This window comes from Tauraco erythrolophus, chromosome 7 (assembly GCF_009769465.1).
Source record: "Tauraco erythrolophus isolate bTauEry1 chromosome 7, bTauEry1.pri, whole genome shotgun sequence".
In the NCBI taxonomy this organism is placed as follows: Eukaryota; Metazoa; Chordata; class Aves; order Musophagiformes; family Musophagidae; genus Tauraco; species Tauraco erythrolophus.
The window spans coordinates 54,458,049-54,484,709 of record NC_141471.1 but is presented as its reverse complement, the minus strand read 5'-3'; the positions used below and the strand labels follow the sequence as shown (position 1 = coordinate 54,484,709).

At 38.0% G+C, this 26,661-nt stretch overlaps 1 protein-coding gene across 1 annotated transcript in view; it reads left to right on the top strand.

Moving 5' to 3' along the window:
• Positions 1-26,661, top strand: part of CNTNAP2 (contactin associated protein 2) — a 1,148,354-nt gene that overhangs the window by 917,595 nt on the left and 204,098 nt on the right. Inside the window, exon 14 of the mRNA XM_086615189.1 lies at positions 23,132-23,288. Coding sequence (XP_086471315.1) covers positions 23,132-23,288 — 157 coding nt within the window. The remainder of the gene's footprint in view (positions 1-23,131; positions 23,289-26,661) is intronic.

Genomic DNA, 26,661 nt, shown 5'->3' with positions numbered 1-26,661 from the left:
TGATTTCTTTCTTCTAAATATCAGAGAGAAAAGATTATCTTCATGCCACCAGAAGGTCTGTAGACATTTCAAACAATAAAATTTTGCGTGTTGTGAGAACTGTATACGCTAACTTTTTCCTCAAAAAGCATTTACATATTCAATTAGCAATACTTTGAGTTTTCTGTATTAATTGTCTTTTTGAAAAGTCTTTGTAGCTGTTGTGTATTCAGTCATCCTGCACGGTGGCTGGTACTGTGCCCACCTTAAGAGCAGAGAACTGGAGACACAAAGAAATGACTATATTGCACAAGTCTGTAAGGACTTATCTCTCCTTTTGCACCAGCATTTTGTCAACATTTGCAGCCCTTCTCTGACAGGACAGAAACTCATAATGAACAAATAAGTTATCATGATGGTGAAATTCACCCTTCTGCAGCAGTCCAGTGCAATGCCCCTGAGAGTAAGTGCAACTTAACCGGAAGAGGGTTTCAGTTGGACTTGATAGCAAGGTATTAGACTTGTGATAGTACTTTTCAGAAATAACTGTGATCTTCATCCATAGTGATTTAAGGACAGAATACGTCTTTGAGCACCATTGTGTCACCTGTTCAAGATCCTAAACACAAACTCTCATCTAAAGTAAAGTATAAGGACTGGAACAGTATGCATATTCCCAATGCACACAGTTAGTGTAGGAAAATGTCTTTTCCAAAGCATTCAACATTCTGACTGCAAACTGAGTTATATAATATTTTCCTCCACTAACATGAAATGCAGAATTTGCAACATTGGAGTTAGATGGATGATTGTTTTTAGCATTTTCACTGGTCAAATTTTATGACTGGAACCTAGGACCCATTTCTGCTATTGCTCCGTTATGTTTTCATCTCCATCCTTTCATATTCCTACTTGTCATGTAAGTGCTTGCTTATTTCTCTCTCTTTGATTTTATCTTGGTTTTTGGTTTGCTTCCATCTTTATACAATTGTATTGATTTTCATAACATGTTGGTGAGGGCAAGACACTGTCAATTTTATTCTTTTACCCATTCCCTGTGTAATCTCTTGATGTCATGGTCACTGATTGCTTGCAGAGTTTTTTATCCTGAGGGCACAGCTAACTGCATGCTCCAGGCATTCTGACTACCATCGTTTATTTTTAATATACGTTATAAAACCTGAAAGCATAGAAGATTTTGTTCTGTTAAGACTTAAATGCTGCCATGGCCTTTCTAAATTATTAATTTGAAAATATTTAGGAGAAAGACTTTAGGAAAGAGAGAATCTTAAACTGCGCCATGTTCAGAAATGTAATAATTACATTTGGTAATTAAGTAGTAAGAAAAGAATATAGTCTAGGAATTTCTGAATAAAGAATAAATCTAAATGGTCTATTTGTGGTGAAATAAAATATGATGTTTTAGGAATAATGGACTAGTAACACAGAAATGAAACAAACAGCAAATGATACTTGTCTATGCTATGCCATTCAGCAGCTAAAAACCATTAATGATAAATAGCAGGGAATATATAAGGAAGTTTGCAGCAAGCGGTATTACAACATTCCAAAAAACAAACATATGAGGTAAATCGTGCTGTTACCATAGCACTCGAGGGTAGTTTGGGCTGGTCATCTGGTCTGATCTCCTGCTAAGTTATGAACTACGGCTTGTTCTGCTGTAGTACATTTGAATCTGTTGTTCTGGGTGCTGTAAAAACACTCTGCTAGGGATGATTTCCCTCAGACTACCCTATCTTCTAAGTAATGAAAGTAAGGAAGTCCGTGGATGAGCTGATCGCAGAGCTAAAAATACAGGCAAGATTGCTTCAGTCACTCCAGCCACGTTCCCTGTTTTGTAAGGGCAGTCAACACTAGGGTCCCATCCAAATCCCATGAAAACCAGTGGGAGTCCTTCTGTCATCTCTAAGTCTCTCCCTAAGCTCTTGCTAAATCAAAGGACACAGCACAGTTGTGGGCTTTATTCTTACTGTTATTCCAGTGGCAGTTCAGAGAGATTCAGCACTAAAAAGGTTAGACCCCAAGGCAATGGTAATAATGCACATACAAATATGTTTGTATGTGCATTAACTGAAAGAATTACTGTACATCTCTGAGAAGCTCTGTTTTGTTTATACCCATGTGTAGGGTGTTTGTCTTTTTCTTGGCATTGTTGACTCAGATTTTACTTGTGGTCCACCCTACTCTTCCAGCTTTTCCTGAAGAATCATGATTCAGCAAGTTTCCTGGTTTGTATTTGTGCTTTGCATCCATCCCTACTCAGCAAGTGTAGGATAGGCATGTTATTTTACATTTTTCTGGAGCTTAACTTGTAGTGAACTTTTAATTCAGATGAGTTATGGGATTTGGCATGTGGTAGCCAACACAGTGCACGTGTGAAATAAATGTATTGAAGTATTGAGCCCTTCTGAGACCCAGAATTAAAATCACATTGTGCTGGGGCTAAATGCACAAAAGGTCCTCAGTTTGAGAGGCCTGGGAGTTGTTACAGAGATTTTCATGTTTCTTCATTGCTGCTATCTAAGTTATTAAAAGTAGTTGGAGACTGAAGTCATAATACCTACTGCAGAGCTATCATGTATTGATTTTCAGTACTTTCTGGGCAGCTTCATGAAACAAGGAACTAAAATGAACTCAATGAAGTACAAGCCTTTCTCTCCTCTGTCATGCAAGTGCTCCAGATGGCCATTGAGCTGGGCTCATGGAGGTGTGGTGGGACAAGTTTTCAGAAAATTGTTTTACTCTTCTGTTATTCGTGCTGAACACTGTAACTGAATTGTCATTCACTGTGCTGCCAGCTATCATATTGGTCACTGTGGGACTGCCAGAACAGACAGACAGACAGACAGATGCTATTATGCAGTGCAGAATTACAAGAATGAAAAGTATTTCTTGTCTCATAAATTAGACCACATGTTAACTGATGAAGGGAAATAAATCACAATCATGCATGTGCTAAAAATACGTGTCTGCGTACACATAGGCATCTACATACATAGCTATATATGCATATACGTGGTACATATATATATATATTTAGATAGATATGCGTCTATACCTACACATATCTACATATTATAATTCATTGTGCTAGCAGCAATCCATTTTGGATTCCAGTTTTGTTTGCCTAGTCTCTGAGCATGGTAAAACTCCATACATAAATTTAATAAGACACAGGGAAATTCTTTCATTAGGAAATTAATTCATTTTGGTTTGTATTCCTTTCCCATCTTATAAGGTTTCCTAAATAAATAAGCAGACACTATGACAATTTGGGACTTCTTCATTTTTATGCACTGCCTTTCTCCTCTTTACTCCTCGTTTCTCTCTAACTAAAAAATCCCTTACTTTGCAGAAAAAAAATAAGAGAAGTAAAAGTGAGATAAGGCAGATAAAAGGTCGTAGAAAAAAAAAGGTTATTTGGACTTTAGATGCAGAATTCTAAAAGAAAATAAAAGAAACAGTTTTTGACAAAGGTTTGAAGGAACACTCAGTTTTATCAGAGAGAACTTCCTAGCCATGAGATTATTCCCTGACTCACCTAGAGCCATATGAACCATAATTTTGTTTTCACCAAATATTTTCATTTTATTCAAGTTTGGTGTGAACCCTTATAGCTCTCTTCATGGCTGAATCATAGCAGTTGGTGACAACTGTAGTAACAGCTTTTGTGAATCCTGAAGTTTAGTGACCAAAGCACCAAGCAGCTAGGTCAATAATTGTCCAGCAGCCATTAATTGAATAGTTAACCACATATAAGTTCTCAGTTAATTATCATTCCAGATACTGTATTTTTAATAGTTATATATTCAAATAAATGTTTTTATATTTCACTTAGTGTCCCTTAATTACAAATTTTATTTCCTTCTATTTTTTGTAAATAACAGTGCTCTAATTGGTAGATTTTACTAATTTACTGGACTTTTAATTGTACAGAAAAATGTAAATATGATATTCCATATTTATTCTATGATTCTGCATTATAGCACAGAAGAAAATATTGTCTCCTCCAAAGAGCTTGATCTTTTGCTATCACCTATCTTGAATGCTTCAGTGACACAGAGATTTGTTCAGTCTGGTGGAACTCATCAGATGTCAGAAACACCCCATAATTCATTGTGCAGATATTTGTGTCATCTCCCTTGAAGCATGGAGGGAACTAGTGCCTCATCTGAAATGTCTCAAAATTCCATTTGCAGAAAACCCATTGTAAATAGTTGACCATAGAGAACGCAGAGAAAAATAGTCCTGATCCCTTTTATAAAGGACAGAAGTTGCACATGTGTGTTCTGCCCCTGCCCTTCCCCAAAAAGAAAAATCTTGATTCCTCCTGTAATATTTCCTCCTTACAATGGCAAGTATTGGTCCCATTTCTCACTAATTAAAGTGACAGCGTTTATTTTGGGATCACCTCTGAACCAAAATTAAATACTGTACTGAAAAATAGTGTTGAAAAATAGTACTGAAAAAAGACAAAGAGCAAATTTCTTTGCTGTTTGTTACAGGTTTCTAAGAAAAAACTACATCAGAACAATCTGAGCATTTCTTTCAAATCTCTTAGCTCACAAAACCAAAATGTAAAGTTGTAATACTATAGTATATAATCATAGTTTGTCATCTTGCATAATAGAGGTAACAGGCTATAGCATCTTCCTAGAAAACTGTTGACTTAAATAGTTCTCTCACTCTTTTTATTGCCTTGTCAGTCAAAAGTTTCAATAAACATCTGGCATGCTTCTCAAACTATAGGCATGAGCTTGAAGTATAGTTTGTGTTTTAGATCATTTATCAAACCTGCTAATTTGCCATAATTGATGCTCCTGTCTGTTTCTGATCAAGAAATAGAGTTTTGGAAACTTGGCAAAGAGTAAATCTGTAGCTGTTTCACAGTCATTATTATCAGATCTGTGCAGTACTGGGTGAGCCAGAAATGTATATTTGATCTAGTTCAGGCATGTGAACATCGCTAGATCTCTCTTGAATTTTTTGGAGGAGATGATAATGAAGTTAACAGTTTCATGCGTTTATGCTGGTTTGATGACACCAGCAAGAGAATAGATGTCAGGTGGTACCTAAGCTGGCACGAAGTTAGCGTTGCATAGACAGACAATACTGGATGTAACATAAAGCCTGCCTATACAAAGTTAATCCATCATTGTCTTTGGAACAAATTTGAAGTGGCAGAGTGAGTTCATGCCAAATCAGTACCCTTTCTATCATGTGTTTGTGCTATTTCTGATCTGATACTGGGAGTCTTAAAGGAAGTCTTACTGTATGATAGATCTGAGTGGTTTGTAATGGATTATATACAAAATGGCAAATAATGTTATTCTTGATGAGTTTAGTTCCCAGCTGATTCACAATTATTGTCTCTTTGTGCCTTATCACAGGATATCTCATTGATAAGAGTGTATTCTGCTTTATACTCAGCTCCAAATATCTCACAAAAATTGTGATTTACAGCTGGAGAAACACTGAACCAAAGTGCTGGAGTAATTGGTTATTTCTTCTGAATAACTGAAAAATCCTGCATTATGATGAAGAACTACTTTTTATTGCTTCACTCCGTGCCCATCCTCCAGTCTGTTTCTCTTTCTGAAATAAATATTCCCAGTCTGAACCAGGATTCCCTGGTAGTAGTTTGTTCAGATCATCCATAAATAAAGCAGGCTTAAGCTGCCAGTCCTTTTAGGTCAGATTGTACAATACCTCTATTTTTCCGGAGACTGGCAGAGTTTAAGACATGAAGAAGAGACAGCAGCTAGAGGCATGGTCATTGCTGATAAGGCACAGGGGTGCACAGTAAGTCATCAATAAAATATACGTTTGGTATAAAGCATGCAATCAATTTTGTAAGTGCATTACTCATTACCAGGCTTGTAGCTTGCTGCAAGATCCTTTTGGACCTCACCCAGTAAGTCCACACTATACAGTTGGTTTTAGTGTTTCTTTCTGGCCATCGATACCTTTTTTTTTCGGGTTATACCAGAGTGGTCAATATGCTAGAGAGTGTGGCTGTCACTTGGAGGAATCTTTACTTGCTGGACAAATGGACTGGCAGGATCTTTATGTATTTTAACAATCCAGTTTTGGACTCCTCAGCACAAGAAGACATTTATAAATTGGAGCAAGCCCATGAAATGATTTGGAGAGTGGAGCAGATACTGTTCAAATAGAAGCAGAGAAAGCTGGGCTTGTTCAGGCTGAAGAAGAGAAAGCTAAGAGGGAATCTAGTTGTTGTCTTCCCTTAACTGAGAGGTGATTTTAGAGAAGGCAGGGACAGGTTTTTCTCTAAGGTGTGCAATGGAAGTCTAGGAGGCAATCGGCACAAATTACAGCAGAGGAAATTCCAGCTGATCATAAGGAAAAAATACTTCACTGTGAGAGCAGTTAGCCGTTGCAGCAAGCTGCCTGGAAGGGCTGCAGGATCCCCGTCTCCGGAGATTTTTTCAAGTCTGTGAGTGCCCTGATCTAAGTTTGATGTTAGCACAGCACTGCTTTGAGCAGCTCTTTGGAGTAAATGACCTCCAGACAGCCCTTTCACTCTGCATTATTCTTTCTTTGGGACTAATGGAGGAAGCAAATTTTGACCAGGAATTGATGGGCAGATGCAATCTAAGCAGGCTGAGGAGAGGGCTTTGTGCAACTGCGTGACGTGGCAGTGCCATGTGTTGTTAAAGCATGTGTGTTCACTGGCCAGTGATAAAATTATGATGGTGAAACATAAGAAGAAAAGAAGCCTGTAGGAGGCAGAACTCCAGTAATGTGACACAGCACAAAAATAGCAGCTCTAAGATCTGCTTCCAAAAGCAAACAAGAATCCAGTGCTGTTTGCAGACAAATGATGGGGTATCCATCTTATAAATTACATAGCAAGTACAAGTGGAAAACCAGTCACGTTCTGCATCACCAAAGCTTCCAAGTAGTTTTCAAGGATAGCCGATATCTTTTGTTTTATTTGCAAAGTGGAGTATAAAGCCAGAAGGGATTTTTACAATCGTTTAATCTGACCTCATATTTAAAACATGCATGGCATTTTCTGTTTATATAGAGCATGTGTTTTAGAAAAGATCTCATTTTTCACTGTACAAATTTTTAGTGGTAAAGAATCTAACAGCTCTTAGCAAATTGTGCCAAAGGTTAATGAACTTCATTGAACTTTATTTCTAGCTTAAAATTGTGTGGCTCCATCTTCCACTGGTGGGTTGATTTTATGCTTTGCCTGCTACAGTGAGAAATTTCATAATAACTTCTGAAATTTCTGCTTTCCCTCTAGGTATTTAGAGAATGTAACAAAGCGTGCTTTTTACCATTTTACTCCAGGGTTTTCAAACTCTTATACCAAACATCACTTCCAGAACTGACAGTGCTCTGGGCATCCTGGAGCCCGGTGGCTGCAGGAGAGTCCTCATGTAATAACTAGGATTCGGCAGGACAGCCCATTTGCAAAATGCTTTTGACTCGCAAGTTGAGAACGAGTCCGTATGGTAAACTAAAGATTCAGGCCCTTCAAAATGCTCATTCTAAACCAGCTTTTTCAGTCCATTATTTTGAATCTCCTTTCACTTTTTAACTGTCTTCATAGCAAGAATAGATGTACATGCTGTTTCACAGTCACCTAACAGGCCAAATACATGAAAAAATACATTACACAGTATCTGTTTCAGGTTTGTTGCTGTCTGTTTTGGGTGGTGTGTATTTCTTTGTGTGTTTGTTTTAACAAAGAATGGATTATCTATGAATAATCTGTGGGATTTTTATATTCTCTCAGTCTCACAGGGTTGTGTTCAAACTCTGATAAGAATCGTTGCGTTCATGGACAAGCCTGCTCTTCCCACCTGAAGAGTACGGTTTGAATTTTTTTTTCCAAGTATTTGACCTTTCATTTGTCCACATAGTCTGCTTAATGCTGAGTTTGTGAAGTGATCCAGCTTGTTCTGTCTGTATCAGTAATTCATCTATTGAATTTATATCCATTTAGTGAGCAGCCACAATAGTTTTGCATTGCATGAATCTCTTAATTGAAACTTCACTTACTCTTTCATTCTTTTTTTCTCAACTAAATTAGAAAATGCATTCGAGTGTGTTTGTTGAGATATGTTTTCTGTAAGCACATGTATACTTATTGTCCAGAAGATAACAATAGCTCTAAAGAGAACTGACCACAGTTATCTTGAAAGGTAGATTAAGAAAAGACATTTTTACATTGTCCTCTACATCAAATGTGCTAGGTACAGAAGTACGCCCAGATTATGGACTTTGTACGTAAGAGATATTCATTAATTTGACACAGACTGCGCTGCAGTGATCATGCACTGGTGGAGTTTGCAGTCCTGATGGATACGGGTCAGAGAAAGAGCAAAGTCAGGACTGTGAATTTAAGGAAAGCAAACTTCCAGCTATTCAAGTAATTAGTCAATAGTACCCCCTGGGAAACTTCCCTCTGGGACAAGGGGGCAGAACAGAGCTGGCAGATCTTAAAGGATGTTTTCCATAGAGCACAAGAGCTCTCAATCCCCACATGTAAGAAATCAGGCAAGGAAGGCAAGCGAAACGGAAAGAGTTGAGACCTGCTGGTCAAACTAAAGGGCAAGAAAGAAATGCCCAGGCAGTGGAAGCAGGGACAGATATCCTGAGGAGACTATAGGAATGCTGCCTGTCTGTATAGGGATGGGGCCAGGAAGGCCAAGGCGCAGATAGAGCAGAACTTGGCACGGGTCACAAAGAATAACGAGGGTTTCTACAGCTATGTCAGCCAGAAAAGGAAGGTCAAAGAAAGTGTACACCCCCAGCAAGACTGGCAAACTGGTAACAACAGACAAGAGGAAGACTGACTGAAAAACAACTTTTTTGCCTCAGCCTTCACTGGCAACCTCTCTTCCCACAACTCTCAAGTGGATGAGCTGCAAGATGGGGACTGGGAGAGGAACATCCCTCCCACTGTAAGAGAGGATCAGATTCGTGAACACCTGAGGAACCTGAATATACAGAAGTCTATGGAAACCCATGAGATATATCCCAGAGTCCTGAGGGAATTGGCTGAAGTAGTTGCCAGACCACTCTCCATGATACTTGAAAAGTCATGGCAGTCAGGTGAAGTCCCTGGTGACTGGAAAAAAAGAAACATTGCACCCATTTTTAAAAAGGGTAGAAAAGAGGAACCTGGGAACTACTGACCTGTCAGGCTCACCTCTGTGCCTGGGAAGATCATGGAACATATTCTTCTAGAAGCTGTGCTAAAGCACATGGAGGATAGGGAGGTGATTCAAGACAGCCAGCATGGCTTCACCAAGGGCAAGCCCTGCCTGACCAACCTAGTGGTCTTCTGTAACAGAATGACTACATCAGTGGACAAGGGAAGAACTATGGATGTCGTCTATCTGGACTTCTGCAATGGCTTTGACGCAGTCCTCCACAGCATCCTTCTCTCTAAATTGCGGAAATATGGATTAGATGGGTAGGCTGTTTGGTGGATGAGGAATTGGCTGGATGGTCGCATCCAGAGGGTAATAGTCAACAGCTCAATATCCAGATGGAGATTGGTGACAAGTAGTGTCCCTCAGGGGCCCGTATTGGGACCAGAACTGTTTAATATCTTCATCAATGACATAAACATTAGGATCAAGTGCACCCTCAGCTAGTTTGCAGATGACACCAAACTGAGTGGTGCAGTTGACATACCCGAGGGATGGGATGTCATCCAGAGAGTCCTGGACAAGTTCAAGATGTGAGCCTATGTGAACCTCATGAGCTTCAACAAGGCCAAGGGTCAGGGCAATCCCCAGTATCAATACAGTCAGGGGGATGAAGAGATTGAGAGCAGACCTGCAGAGAAGGACTTGGGAGTACTGAAAAATGAAAAGCTGGACATGAGCCAGCAATGTGCACTCGCAGCCCATAAAGCCAACCATATACTGGACTGCATCAAAAGAAGTGTGGCCAGCAGGTCAAGGGAGGTGATTCTGCCCCTCTTTTCTACTTTCATGATACCCCACCAGGAGTCTTGTGTCCAGCTCTGGTAGTCCTCAGCACAGGAAGGACATGGACTTGTTGGAGCAGTTCCAGAGGAGGGCTACGAAGATGATCTGAGGGCTGGAGCAGTTCTCCTATGAAGTCAGGCTGAGAGAGTTGGGGTTGTTCAGCCTGGAGAAGAGAAGGCTCCAGGGAGACTTTACTTCAGCCTTTCAGTACTTAAAAGAGGCTTATAAGACAGATAGGGACAAACTTCTTAGCAGGGCCACAGGACAAGGAGTAACGGTTTTAAACTAAAAGAGAGTAGGTTTATACTAGATACAAGGAAGATGTTTTTTACAACGAGGATAGTGAAACACTGGATCAGATTGCCCAGAGAGGTGGTAGATGCCCCATCCGTGGAAACATTCAAAGTCAGGTTGGACAGGGCTCTGAGCAACCTGATCTAGTTGAAGATGTCGCTGCCTATGGCAGACGGGTTGGACTAGATGACCTTTAAAGGTTCCTTTCAACCCAAACTGTTCTATGATTCTATGAATTGGAGAAAAAGTATTTGCTGCACCTAGTTCAAAAATTCAAAACACACCTCTCAACGTAAATTCCTTCCATAACGTTTGAATCAAGGGTCATCCAGTTTGCTCTCATTAATATCAGTATTTGAAGAAGGCATTTCCATATCAAGTCATGGTCAAGATCAGGTCCAGAGACAATTGCCAGGTTTAGACAAAAACCAGCAATCGCCAGGCAAGTTCATGGTGACAAGGTAGGTCCAAGGTCAGGCCAGGAAGGCAGTCCGTTGGGCCTGGGTCCGAATCAGAGGGGTCCATGGCTGCAGTGCGGCTGCAGTGTTGCTCTGGTGGGAACATGCCTAGAGAGCATCATCCTCAAAGAAGCTCCCAAGGAAAGAGGGAAGCCTCCAGTGAGGCTTCCTGGAAGAGCTGTTTGAGGGGAGATAGTCTCTGCTGAAGCTTCCTTCAGCTTTTTCTGGACAAGCTTCAGAATTAAGTGAGGCTTCTCAAAGAGCAATCTTAGCAAGATGGCTTTGAAGACAGGGAGATAAATTTGTGGTCCTGACAAAAGAAAACTGCATACCACAGCAAAATGAGTCTAAAAGAATTGACCAAGGGAAAAATTGTTGATGTTATCTTCACTGATACGTCACTATCTCTTTAGAGTTTGGCACTTAAACTCTCTCACACAAAGCAGGGGAAATTGTTCTTCCCATTAATGCAGTAATGTAGGATTCTAAAATCAAGTCTTGCAGCAGCCAGTGAAATTGGAGTTCTGTTTCTACTGTTAATACTGCAACTAGTACGCCATACACTTCATCAGTGTAATTCCTCTGCCCTATGAGTATATAATGATAGTTAAGAAATGCCACTTCAACTCATAGAATAAGAGATTATCGTAATATCTTATTAGATCTTCAATAAAGTGCGTCATTAGCCAATTTCTATTTTCCCATAGAGAAATCTGAAACCCATGTCTGAGAATTAATGTGCTTGAATGGACTGATGAAACAAGCTTCAGCGAGGAAAAAGAGTGCCCTGAGCTCAGACTTTAGGTTGTGGTTACTTGACAATGTAAAACACATCACCTAACCTTTCCAGTTGTCAGTCCCAATCAATATGTGTGTCTGTTTCCAAGAAATCAATAGAGACGTGGTTCTTACAGTAGCCATGAGACCCAGCCTGACCTGGAAGAGAAATAGTGCAAATAGCAAAACACAAGCCCACCATCATGTCTGACAAATGATCAACTAAAAAGGGCTCTGATTATTTTCATTTCATATCCTAACACTGGATTCAAAGAGTTTTCTCCAGATTAAGATGAAGATAACACATCACATATCTGCAGTCAATTACCCCACTTTCTTGCTTGTCCCCTTTCACAGTGAAATTTGTATTTATTTAGACTTCTCTGTAGCAACATCATCATTATTGATATCTCATACAATTTCTAAAATATGTGTGTACTAAGTATACCCTTTAAAAGGTTATAAATACATTTGCCTGATTTTTAATAAGAGGCTTAGTTGTACTTATTTACATATTAGTCTCAAACAGCAAAAGCCTTGGGAAATGAAAAGGTTTGGACTGTAGAAACTTGAAAAGGGTGAAAACTCATTCTGACGGGAGGGCTTGTTTGGGAGTGTTATTCTTTTACACGTCCCATTTCTGTCTCAAATAGCTGTTGCTTAACAGACGGCTTGGTTTTGGACCTCCAGCTTTAATCTTTATTGGTCCCAAAATGATGGTTTTTGTGTAGTGTAGCTTCCTTTATTTCAATTTGAATATGCTCGATAGTCAGCCTGCTACAAGCCTCAGTGCTGCAGCTCATCTGGTCATTTTATCCTCATTTGAAATCCATTGTTATTGTGTGGAACACAGCACATTACAAGTCATGGTAATACATGTTTTGTGTCATTTTTGTTTCTAAAGGATCAAATACCTTCCAGATTTGGAATGGTGGGCAGTTTGGGAGCACTGTAGCTACTATGCAAACAGACTAATGTCTGTATTCATATGTTAGTACTAGTTGTGGCTTCAAAACTGTGCATGTATGCTGTGTAATTTAATTTAAAAAAAAAAAAAAGACAAATTTTCTGACATTTTCTGACAGTGTGATCTGCCATAGGAATATCAGTGTTATTATCAAGAATTCATGCCTCTCAATACAGCAATAGAGGCACAATGATTAGAAAGGAAGAAGTAAAGCTGGTTGTTTTGAGGTTCCTCAAGGGTCAGTGGGGAAAGAAAATTGACAACAGCAGCAGCTGCTGCCGCAGTCTCATCAACAAAAGAAAACCCTTGTGCTCCCCGAAACCAAGTTCCAGTTGCGCCACTGTCCATGTTCAGTATGAAGTGCCAGATATTAAATTCTCATGGGTGGAGAGAAGCTTGAAGTCCTTCTGGCTCTAATAATGGCTTTTTTCTTTCAACTTAAACTGCTGCTGGGTTGTGCTTGATGGCAGGGAGCAACAGTCTGAAAGGAGAAATGCTAGAGAGAGGTATGGGACCTATTGAGGAAAGACGGCTTGCAGAAAAAGCTTTCATCACTTCTGCTCACCCAGAATGCAGCTTAATTTACCTTGGGATCTTGTTAGGTTTAGTTCATTTGTTAGCAAAAGAATGGCATCAGCTCTTAAAGAGTTGTCATATTTAGTTCCATGTAGGCTGTTATTATTGTAAATCAGATAAAATGGACCAGCAAGACACGCTGTGCTGAATGATGTAGGTTTTCTTCTCTGTGTAGGTTAAAGACACTCTTATGTGAGTGTGAAAAGCAAGATCCCAAGAATTATTTGACTATTTTAAATTAAAGGGATGTTTTGACTGTGTCATTACATATTAACATCAAAGGAATTCATCTAAAAATGTGATCACGGCGTGTGATTCTGTGATACCAGTATCATTGACTGAACTTTTTACATAAATTATTTTTGCATTTGCCCTGTTTCCACATCATATATTGAATGTCATCTTAAATGATCCTCTCTTTGAACTCAGTTTCATATACTAATTTGATTTTGATTTTACAGTCCTCTATAAATCATACTACTAAAAGAATAATCATTGTTGTGCTAACAACCACAATTTCTGAGATCTTCCCAATGGATCTCTGCTGTAAGATGAGGCTTTTGCTACAGAAAACTTCAAAATGCATTCCCTTACTGTTGAAATATCATCAAAGAGTTTCTGGGTGTTTTTGTGTCCTTTTTGAGAAGTTAACTAATTCAGGGGCTTTAGCTGCATTAACCTGCAAAGTGTCAGTGGTAATGGGTATGAGTATGTGTGTATGCTGTTTACCTGTCAATCAAGGTTGTGTAGAGATAAGTTTATCAACTGATTACAAAAAGACATTCCCTCCTTTAGCAAAATCATGGAATGCTTTGATTTATTGTTAGTATGTTCTTTGCATGACCATGGCATGGAAATGTGCATTTTATCATGTCCTGGCGGGCAAACTTCATGGTGAGTTCTAAGCTTGTATCAAGTCTTTCCCAGCTCTGCTGTTGCTGATGCCTGAGCTTCAGGGTGCAGTGCTAGCTGTGAAAAGCCTGTTCATACTGCAGTTGCACTTTCAAACTGTGTTTAGACATCCCATATGTCCTCCTCCCAGAAAAAACACCGTAAGCCCACTGTTTCAGCATAGTAAAAATTAGTTACACATAGTAAAAATTATAGCAAATGCTTTTTGTAGAATGCTTATATATGTAAGTGTTTTATCCTTTGCCTGATATTTTATTGTTTAGAAGTATTTACTTTTCCTTTTCCCCTTAGCATTACCCTAGCAAAGACACTGTTCTTTGGCCTTAAATGATCCGGTGAATTTACAGTACACAATTAATTGCAACATTAGCAAGTCTGGCACATTATGTTGTTAAGAATAGTAGGGACTGTGGTGATTTTATAATAAATTAACTTTAAAAAAAAGCACATAGTAGCATACAAGGACATCTGACAGCTGCTTTCCCCAGCTAAACCTTGCCACTGAGACTTGATTCCAAGAAAAATAACAAGTCAGGCTTGGTTAGTAGTGCTGCAGCTTGGAATACAAGTCTTGACAGGGGAAAAAATAATTTGTACTATACTAGTTTTTCATGAGCTGGGGTGAAGAGTAAATCTCTCCAATGACAAAATAAAGCTGTCAGACAGCTTTTTCATAAGATGCTATTGGATGCCAATATGACAGTTTTCCCTCTTGATCTTTTTTTGTAGGTTGCTAATTCTGAAAGAAAAGTAATTTTTGCCCCCATTTTTGTTGATCCAGGCAGTGAAATTTTAAGAAGTATTTGTGATACTAGAACAAAAATAGAGACTACTACTCAATAAGCAAGAGTTACCTCTATTGACTTACGAAAAAAGATGCTTTAACCAAATGTCTAGTATCTAGGATAAGATTCTGTATTTGCTGCTTTATGTTTTGAAATTGATATATATATATATAAATGTACGAAATATGTTATCTGAAAAATTAGCAGGCAAACATAGGGGCACATGAGAACACTTTCATGCACTGAAGAACATGGCAGTGGCCATTAGCATGAGGCATGAACCCCAGTAAGCAGGCAGTAATTTTGTTTCTCAAGCACTTGAATCGGTTCCCTTCTTCTCTGTCTTTACTGGACGTAGATGAGAAAACTTAGGCTCTTCTCAGTTAGGCTAGTCTTTATGTACCAAGACATTAAAGCCTAAGAAATATGCTGAGGACTGATCGCAGGAGTCTTCTCTTCCAGGATGTGTGGGAGAGCCAGGGCTCCTGGAGGTGCATCTAAATGTCTGATTCTAGTTCCTGATATGGAAGGTGATGGAAATTCTTCTAGTTGGGTTATGGACATTATTATCTTGGCCTCCACTGCAAAATGCACTGCTTTATGGCTGTGGAGGAAAAAGACAGCAATTAATTCCTAGGTGTTCTTAAGAAAACAGTGAACAGGATGTGTTATAATAACTTTACTGAGATTCAGGACCAAAAAAAAGTACACACAACATTTGTATGTTACAAGTATACCTGGTCAATAAACCACAAAAATCCCGTACTTCATTGAAAACGTTCTTTGGAATATTTCGAGGTAAATCATCAATATTTTTCATTTATAGATTAGTTTTGAGGTATGACGTTGTTCTGAATATCTTAAAAAGGGAAAAAAAACATCTTTTTCCATGCATTGTTGCATCAAAATGCCTTGGTCATGAATTTAGACATTAAATCATATTAATTCCTATATTAACAAGCAGGCTGAGAAATTACATATTTCAAGGTTCTGTTTCTGAGCAGACTTTAAATCTTAAAATTTCACACAGTTTACACAACTTTTGCAAATAAATAGTACTGTCAAATAGACCAACCACCTCAGTGAGCTTATAAAGAAAATGAATGCTCCAGGCTAGTCATAGTAAAAGAAAAAAAAAAATTATTGGATACTACCACAGTGAAAAAAGACTACAACAGACACAAGTACCTACAGAATGTATGTTATCATAAATAACAAACTAAAGGTTTCAGGTTTCCATTAAACTCACAAGCAGCTATAAATTAGGTAGTCCTAGTTTTCTGAAGTGGCCGAGAGTTCTTTTTTGTTGTTTTCCTTTTGTTGGTTTTGTTTTGAATCTCTGTTTTCTGCCCCAAGTTTCCCATGTGCTCAAATGTCCCCTTCGTGTTGCCTTGGGGGTTTGACTAATCTCAATCATTACTAGAATGACAATCACTGATGCAACATCTTTTCATAAATAATAAGCACTCCTTATACCTTTCCTAGTTGATTGCAAAGAAAAATGATTTATCAGTTAACAAAACTGTGATAACAACATAAGAATTTTGTTCACTTTAAAATGTCATATTAAATTAATGTGTACATATTGCACAATGCAATAGAGAAAAAGAAGTATTACTGAAAAAATGGAAAACTTGAAAAATAATCATTAAAATACGAACAATCTAAATGCTATCACATATAGATATTACATATGAATTGTCATTCTATCTTAGAAATTTCCCTTAAGAAGACGCTTTCTGCACAGATACTTTCATTGAAATCTGGAAATGTGACCATCTAGCCAAACTCTTCTCTCAGCTCTGTTCTCCCAGTTTCAAATAATTCAGCCTTCCAGGTGATCATTTAGACTAACATAGCTTGCTCACAATCTGCTTGGGGTGCAAGCAGGAGCAGAATCCACCCTACAGTTGAGCATCTTCAGTTCGGAGTTTTTGCTGTTGCCATGAAACTCCTCAGCAGCTGCATGTTCAGTCTGGGCTGGCACTTCCAAGACAAGAGACAGGGGCAGCAAGCCTGCAAAGTGTCTAGTGAGCTTCATATTGGTCCTAAGCATATATATAAGAATAAAGATGAGTAAAATAAAAACAGCAAAAAATACACTAGATCAGCAAAGCCTACCCAGCTTTGACACCCTTGACTCTAAGAATCCTAAATTGGACCATGTGGACGTACTTAATGCATGAGTGACATTTGCTTATATTTTCCAAATACTAAATTTTCAAAAGCTGTGATAAATGGCTCACAATGTTCATGAAAATGTTTTGACCTGAGTGGAATAGATACTGCTGATGGTGTAAGGAAAAAAGGTGACGATAAGAAGCAAGGTGAAAACCGTGAAGCTCACAGCCATATTAGCATGCTGAACTTTTCAAACAGTGACAAAATTATTCTTTCAGTGCCTGTTTCTTCAATGCAATATCAGATAGAATTCCTGCACAGTCTCTAATGAACCATGACCTAAAATCAAGTTACTCTTGTGTGAAGGCTAAAGGTACTGTATGTTATAGTGTAGTTTAATGCAAAATGCATGTGTAAAGAATATTTCATTTGAAAATAGAAGAATTATACCTACCTTTCCACATGTGCAGATAGACATTTTTTGAAGTTTTGTCTTTAATTTCATCATCATATATTATCACTGGGAAATAGCTTTCATTTTTACTGTGATTAATTTAGGCTTCCAAAATTGTAGTATATTTTTGAAAGATATCTTTGGGCCTATTCTACCAATAACAAGAACTGTGCAATTAGTTCAACCTGAGCTGTTTTAATCTGTTCCATTAAGAAAGAACTGAAGAAGTGAACAAAAGAATCTTTTCTGAAAATAATAACTATTATACACATAATGTGATTGTTGTTGACATTCCCTAGTATTTAGTAGGGAATCTGTAACATTAATGGATAACTGGAATGGTCCCATTAAAAAAAAAAAAAAAGTTCAATTCAAAGTTATCTAGTCCAGTAAAATAACACCTAATTGCTTGCAGGGGATCAGCTAAACGTAGTTGTTAAAGTCAGGCTGGATCCTCAATGAGTAATTTTCACCAGTCTTGTTTTTCAAAGGTTCTGAGCCATTGGCTTCAGTTTGAAAGTGTTCCTAGCCTTTCTTCATGAAAAAAAATCTTTGATTTTAAGGACCAGATAGAGGTCAGGAAATTTTCCTGTCAGGCAGAAGCAGGATAATCCTTATCCAGAGCAAGTTTTAGCTTGCTTTGGTTCGCCATAAAAGGCTGCAGATGCAGATAGAATATACAGGCTCAGAAAGGTATTAGGCAAAATCATGGGCAGTGGATCTATAAACAGGCAGTAAGAGGAATAGGCAGAAATACACCCTGTAGCATCCTTAAAGCGCTGAGTGGATGCTGAGGGAGTGCAAAGATAATCAACCACAAGTAATAGCCAAACTCAGATCTTTTCTCTAAATATTGCCTCCCATTGCCCCTGTTAGGCACAGAACTCTGGGTGAGATGGGCCATGTTCTTAGCAGTGCTGCCAATATTAATTTATTTTGCTATTCTTCACAAAATGAAGTGCTAGGAATGGGAAAGAGCTGCGACAGGAAAACAAGGAAAGAGCCTTAGATAGTCACAGATGTTGCTCCTTTGTTTCCAGAAGTTGGAAAAGGTGCATAAGAGTATTGCTGGAGTGGAGAACAGCCTCCTCCCCTTCAGCAGAAGCAACACACTTCCAGTCTTCCTTCAGTAGCCATGGGAGTCAGGCTTTGCAGATCCTTATTGCAAAAAGTGCTGTCTTTTAATGAAGGAAGAAGGAAGAGACTGGAGGAAAATTTGCTATAGGAAGGAGATAGTGAATGAAAGAGAATCATTCAGCTTCTCCAGGTAGTTTACAAATAACAAATACAGTCATCAGCCCTCTGAGGGCTGTATTGTGAATGGAGCCTGCTGAATGCAGAGCGCCATGAAGGATCTGTCCGCTTTATTCAGTTCCCTAGTCTGAGTTCTCTTGGTATTGTGACTTCAGTTACTGGTACGGAACAGCTTTGAACCAACAGCCCTAAAATGTCGAAAGCAGCACCACTTTTATTAATCAGTTGCATTTAAAAATAATAAACCTAACTGATTTTATTAAATGCTCAGTAGAATATAAAGTATGCTTTCAGAAGTTACACATTTTAAGACTGCTTGGCTACATTAGAAATAAATATATTATTGATTGTTAAGAGTTCTGTTCATACTACATTAACTTGGGTTTGGTATGTTTTTATATTAAATGAAATGGCTCACACAATGATACATTTATGAGATAAAAAAGAATCACTTTTTTATGACATTCAAAGATCTGTGAGAATACAAAGAAGTTTCCTTAGTCTTTTATATTTTTCTGAATATTCTGTAGAAGGAGAGAACTTATTAATAGAAAACACTGATGACTAGATTCTTTACATTCTTTAATAACTGCAAATCTGGTGTAACATTGTACATAGATTTAAACAAGAACTGATACTTTGCATTAATTTTAATCAAAACCTGGCACTGCAAAGCCACTGCAACCACTGTTAACTGTATTGCATGTAAACGTTAAAGGGTTTTTTGTGTGTGAGAGAGACAGATCTGAATCACTAAAAATGTGTTTTGAATCTGATGTTCTGGCCATACTCCTATGTCCACATACTTCGTTAAAATAAGATCAGCCATTTTGCCCTTAGAAGGCTGTTCTCACACCATAGCTATTAACTTTGTCTGTAAGATTAATGAACCTCCTAAAAGCTGGATATCTTTGTCCGTTTTCTTGGTATCCATCATTACTTTTCTGCTTAGTGACTGAGTAATAAGCACATAAGACTTTGCAAGTGGCTTCTCCTCAAGAAGGGAAATGGAAAGGCATCCTCATTGTAACTTAGTACACATAAACTTAAACGTTTCCTACAGCAGTCCTCAAGGGAGAGCTGTTTTTTGCCCAAAGAGCAGTTCTGCATCGAGAGTTGATTCTAACCAAAACCCTGAGGCATGTAAAGAGTATCTCTCTCGGTTCTCCTACTCATGATGTTCTTTGTCCACAAAAGCTTGGGGAAAAAAAGCATCAATGACATCCATCAATGACAGCGACAAAAAAGCTATCCCATGACTCAAAATTTGTTCCTATGGTAAGAAAAGATGACTTCAAAAACAGAACAAATATATTCTGGTGTTATTAGTCATCACAATACATTTGACCATTTATATATAAAAGTTCTTCTCTCCACTGTTTTTTGTCCTTAAACTGAATTTATATATTTTTTATGTCATAAGACCAAAGGTATTGATATTTTAGCAGAATAATCACGTATGCTAAAATAGTCTGATGGTTAGAATTATATCCATTAATAATTCGTCTTTATGTTGGAGTGCACTACTACTTCTACTTGGATCAGCCCGTTCCAGGTGTGAAAACAGCTTCCAAAGCAGAAAAAAAAAGCAAAAGGCTCTGAAGCAGAAGGATTCACATCCTCAAAGGGAGACATAAAGCTATAAAACAGGGTGAAATATGAGACGGGAAGAGTGATCTTATTTCTAAATATTTTTTTACCTGTATGATACATCCTTCTCCCTTCTAACCTTTCTTTTCCATTGTTCTTTTAGTGTCTCCATTGCAGGGTTTTAATATTTGTTATGCTCAGTCACGGTGGTGTCTGCAATATATCTGCATAGCATTCCTGGTTTGGAGCTTATGAACCCTGGTGCGTTCACGGCTTTTCTTTTTCTTGGCGGACACAAAGCAGGATGGCCACAAAGGGCTGTTCTTATTTGACTGGCACAAAGCAATGAGATAAAACAATATCTCCCTACCTTTTTCTTTTACTAATCATAAACTATTAAGGAGCTCCAGAGCCTCTTGTATGGACCACTGTGGTGCAGGGTGCTCTGGTGTGAGGCTCAGCCTATCCCAGTGCATGAGGTTATGTCCTAATGGAAAGTCTGCCCCACTGCATAGTAGCCAGTTAATGAGAGCTGTCTACTAAGAGCCCCTCTGTTTGCAAGCCCTAGAATGATAAGCTGGGCAATTACAGTGTTGGTGGTGTCCAGAAGGGCAGTGCTGGAATTACTGGTTGTGGGAATGGCTAGCAGAATATGTGCTGAATGCATCCCCTCTAAAATCATATGGTTCCTCTTTGACCTTTGTGGACATTTGATCATGCATGTTAATACCTTCCTAAATTAATTTCTGCTCCTAAGCCTGCGGGTAGGTCTTTTCTTCAGGATGAAGAAGCATTTGTCCGAATGGGGCCAGATCCCTAGCTAGTGTATGTGCACGCTGAAAACAAGAGCTGTGAAAAGCATCTCTGTCTACGCTAGAATACATTCTGGGTTTAAAACCGTATGCCATTTGTCATTTAAATGACTTAAAACATGCCCTGTTTGCGTCTGTCATAGTGATCTGTGACACCCATCACTGTAGTCTGTAATTCTACCATCACTTTTGTCTGCTTTAATCATTTGTACTGTTTCTGAATTTTTAATCCTCTTTTTGATAATTCTAAGTAATTTATTTCCTTCTGGTGCTTTAATTAGCAGTTTCGCTTCCCGATGAAGTGCTTGCTGACTGAATGGTGCAATCCTTTGCTTGACAGGAAGGGTGCAAACAAAGAGAATTTTGACTAACAGTCAAAGCTGCAGCCTTTCCACTACAGCATAAAAACTAACTTCAAGGATGAGAGAACAAAAAAAATACAACATGAGCTTCAAATATCATTAATGCTGTAGTTGGATCCTATATCAATAAAAGCAATTCTGTCATTCACTGTGGAAAGACAACGTTTACCCTTACCTGCCTATTAAACAATCTTTTGGAAGCCAAGGCTATGTACTCTTATATCTGATAAAGTGTATTGCAGCTTGGAAATGCTGCTGCAGCATTCACATGGAATGCTCTTCTAAGTTGCTGCACTTAGTTCCATGATAATTGAGTCACAGAAGCTAAAATGACCAATTTAGAGTCTACAATCGAGTCATGCTATTACCATACCCATTGCAGTAGCACTAGAGCTGAGTGGTCATACTGTGCAGCATAGTAACATCTAATAAAAACCTTCAGCCACCACGAATTTTTCACATTACTGTATTTTCAATAGGGTTATTTTATATGATGTTTAACAATTCAAAAGCATTGAACAAAGCAAGTGTTTTCAGAGAGCTGTGTTTGTTGTTTTTTTAACATGTGCAGATATTTGGTTTAGAGTTCTGTGTGAATTACTTTCAACATATGTCCGGGATAAGTAGATTTATGTTCTAGATGATCAAATCTAATTGTGAAATGGCTATTTTTAGAATTATGGATGTAGACTTTTGGAGATGTAGAAGTGAGATGCACAAACAAAATTATAAAAACTAGAATATCTATTACATAGGATTTTACTTGTAAAATTTATAAGTAAGTTAAATCCATTCAAATAGCTTTGATTTAATGAGAAAATAGTAGCAGATTAGATGAGAGAAAAAGACATTTTAAAGGAACATGTTTATAGGCTGAGTTCAATCATGTTTTCTAAATGTGAAAAATCACTAAGGTAAGTACATTGAGATTGATTAAGTTATTCATATGGGTTTGAAGTTAAGCTCATATTTAAGTTTCTTGCTGAACTTGAGGAATAAAAAGAAACTTTTCAATAAGGACATTTTTTCAAATAAAAATTAGAGTAGAGAGGGAGTTTATTTATTTATCAATACACAAGAGACTGACTTAGTCGAAAAGCATTAGAAATAAACTTAGAGCAGTATATGAAAATACCAAGTTACAGACCCAATGCCAAGAAATATGATTATATCAAAGTTCAGATCACCTTTGCTCAAGTATTAAATTAAAAAAAAAAAATGGGTAAGATGCTTTTGGAGTTTGATAATATCTCTTTAGCCTTTGCTTTGGACCATCTGGAGAGAGCCTGATGAACGTGTTTGTTTTCTAGTGGAGACAGATTAATTTCCAATTAAAAGCTGTTATTTAAAAAAAAAAAAAAAGAGAGAGAGAAAATGAATGCAACTTTCTGTGCAGCATTTGTGGTCAAATATTGAATAATCCATCTTATAGCTTGCTGTATGAATTTGAAATTAATTAAAAATAATTATGGAACCTGCCCACGTATTTTCATTATATAAACTGACATCAATTAAAAAGCTGAACAAAAAGCATACAACATAGAAAATATTTAATTAATTTCAATCCTTATAAATTATGTGAATACAGAAAATAAAATGTTCTTTGTTTACCTGGCAATGTCCTTTGAATTACTCAATAATAATGAATGCATTTGTTTGCCAGAAATGCGGGGTGGCTGTGCAATTACGTGTCGTTAACATCTGCATATTAAACATCTGAGCCCAATTAATGCATTATGGAGCTCTTCCTCTTTGATGCATCATAACCTTGCATTTTCATTCCTTGCAGAAGGGAATCCATATACCTGGTGGGTTGGAAAAGCCAATGAGAAGCACTACTATTGGGGCGGATCAGGACCTGGCATTCAGAAATGTGCCTGTGGCATCGAACGCAATTGTACAGATCCCAAGTACTACTGCAACTGTGATGCTGATTATAAGCAATGGTGAGTAGTTGATAAGAGGGCAGGGTGAGAATGACCAGAATCTCTGAACTTTTACAACACTGCAATTATTTTGAATCTTTTGTTTCTATATTTCCTTTCTTACCAAACAACAAGGGCAAAAAAATTATACTAGTGATCCCTCCTGCAAAGTATCTACCCATCTCTTCATTTCCATTTTATTCATAGTATCTGTGACTGTCAAATATAAGGAGTATATTTATGTTTTCAAGACAACCAAGCTATAGAAAAGAATGCTAGAATTGCAAAGTCAAGCCCTAATAGGAAAGATCAGCATTTTGGCTGCCCATGCAACTTTGTCTTCATCATGTTCAGTTATATTACAATACAGTGTTTAATTTTATCTCTGCAACTTCATTTTTTTTTCCAAAAAATTTCTGCTTTTCAGAGTACTATTGCTGCATTTGCCTGTAGAATGTTTGAAATATGAGTTGAAATCACTCATCTAGTGACTCCAACCCTTATTATCCATCTATCATGAGAAAAATGTGTTAAGAGCTAGGCTTAAAGAGTATTATGCAATGAGGATCTGTATTTCAGAGAAAGCTATTGCACTTTGCATGAGATCATTAAATATTCATTGGCCTATTGGTTGAGAATACAAACCTATAGCCTGTTTGGGATGAGACAGTGAAAATTTATTCTAGTGTCTTCTCTAATAAATAGTTACTGATTCATTATAGGTGGAACAATTTTAAAAGAGGAACTGAGGAAGTCCTTCCCAGAGTATTTTACAGCCTGGTAACAGGTGCAGTCTGCTGTTATATAACTGATGTGAGTTTTAATCTCTTCAGGTAGAAAAGAGAATTAGACCTGTATCTCTGATACTCTCCATAAACACTTTAACAATTAACCTATTGGCATATCAGCCACTCCTCCTAGTTTGGTGTTGTCTGCAAGAATGAACTACGAAAAATACAAAATTTGAGTAATAAAGGAAACATTCCAAGCCCTGAAAAAATAATAGATAAGAATGTGGGAAACCAAACATTGCCACAGAAATTGCCACCCTAAGCTTTAACATTGTTAGGATAGTATGCTGTTAGCTATGATACGGAGTGAACTACAGAACACCACAAGATAGAGAAAATATTAGAGACAGAGAAATCAGACAATTGAAGAATATAAAGTCAGAGGACTCTGTCTCAAACATGGGCATTAGAGCAGTATGGCAGGAGAGAGGTAGGTTTAGTTCTGTGACAAAAATGGTAACAATAAAAAGAAGATATTGTAATAGTAATTACAATAATGGGAGAATTAGGAGCACTTATGGATTTCATTGCTTGAGGCACTGAATGTGTATCCATGAATAATAGTCTCTGTACCATATGTTGACTGCTTTCTTTTACGCTGAGGGAAATTCATGGGGGAAATAACACTGACTTTTGATCTCTTCTTGTGGCTTCTCTAATAGTCACAAATGATAATTTAATAAGCAGCAGTCACTCATTAATCTTTTTCTGTAACCTATACGCTCCCTATATACACTGAGATTATATGAAATCTACTAATAAATTGGGGACTGTAACTATTAGATTTTTAAAAATCTAAAATAAGATTAGTATTGTAGTAGATACGCAACTGTTTACTCAGAACTTCAAACAAGACATTTATACAGTATTTCTCTGGATACGTATCAGGGTTTTTTTCATGAAAATTACTGTATATTATAGGACAATTTATGAAAAATAGTTATACAACTGGATATTTTATTTTAATCTGTGGTGTGTGTAAATCACAAGAAAAAGTGAAAACCTCATTATAATCTTTAAGATTATTTCGTTCAAGATTCATTTTTGCAGTTTAGTTTTGGCAGATTCTCGGCCATTCCAAAGTCATGTCTTTTGGGTTTTGGAATTATTTTGAGGAGTTCTAGTTAAGAATTTTCTCTAGCCAGATTGATCAATACCTAAAAAGGAAGTGAGCTCTAGAGGTGAGAAGACCTCACTGACTTCAGTTCTCAGGGGCAGAATGTTAACTGAGGCCTCCAGCATATCCATGCTCAACTCTGGTGACAGCAAAACAGCTTCTGGTTTGGACTATAGTATCTGCAGCAGCACTGTTGGAGAATTGCCATGAGTGGGTAGATTTAGCCAGTGGTAACAATGGCAGCCCAGAAAGGGCAGAGGCCACTGAGAGGCTCGGAGAGGCATCCAGTTGCTGTGGAAAGCATGCATCTGTGACATTCATTCAAACCTCTTTTTCGCATATGCAACTTTACATATTCAATCTATTGCATAAACTATAGTATATCTTAAACTATATCTGTATAAACTATATTATATCTTCTATAGATATGCACAAAATTGATCTGAGGGCTGGAGCGCTTCTCCAGTGAAGACAGCTTTGGGGCTGTTCAGTCTGGAGAAGAGAAGGCTCCAGGAAGGCTTTCTAGCAGCCTTCCAGTACCTAAAGGGGGCCTACAAGAAAGCTAGAGAGGGACTTTTGTCGAGGCCGTGTAATGATAGGACAAGGGACAGTGGCTTTAAACAGAAAAACAGTAGATTTCGATTATATATAAGGAAGAAATTTTTTACAATGAGGATGGTGAAACACTGGAACGTCTTGCCCAGAGGAGTTATGACTGCCCTATCCCTGGAGGTGTTCAACACCAGGTTGGATGAGGCTTTAAGTAACCTGGTCTAGTGGAAGGTGTCTCTGCCCATGGCAGGGGGGTTGGAACTAGATAATCTTTAAGGTCCTTTCCAACCCAAATCATTCTATGATTCTATGGTTCTATGACTCTCATCCTTAGAGGTAAAAAAGTTTTAGCTTAGGAATATTGGGAGCATTACGTTGGTACAGAGGGGAGCATGATGCACGGATCTCGAAGCAAGGATCTACTGAGATAACTCCAGAACTAAAATCCAGGCATCATGACATAAACACTAGTAAGCCTTTGTAAGAGAGTTCCATGGGTATTCCAGCACAGTGTGGAAATTAGTATTAGTACAGGGATCTTTGCAGCTTGTGATAAGTAGGCAGGTCTCAGCTCACAGACTGACAAAGTAGCTTGCCACAGGTGTCACCCTAGCTCATCAACACAAGTTATTTTAGAAAAACTCACATTGCCCTAAAACAAAAGGGCTAAATAAATTCCAACTGAGGTTGAGAGGTCAGGTGGGACTTGTGCAGCATGTGCAGTAGTTGTATATCTTGGCCATAGCTGGGAGCACTGCATTTGATTGTGGTATGCCCACAATTATTTTCGACTACTGTCCAGACAATGCGAAAAAAGTTTATATCTGATTTTAATTTTTTTGGGGTAGTGGGGGAGACACAGTGGGGAAAAGGCAGTAGCTAGAGCTACAACTGTATTAGAAAAGATAAAGAATTAATATGGGAAAAGAAGTCT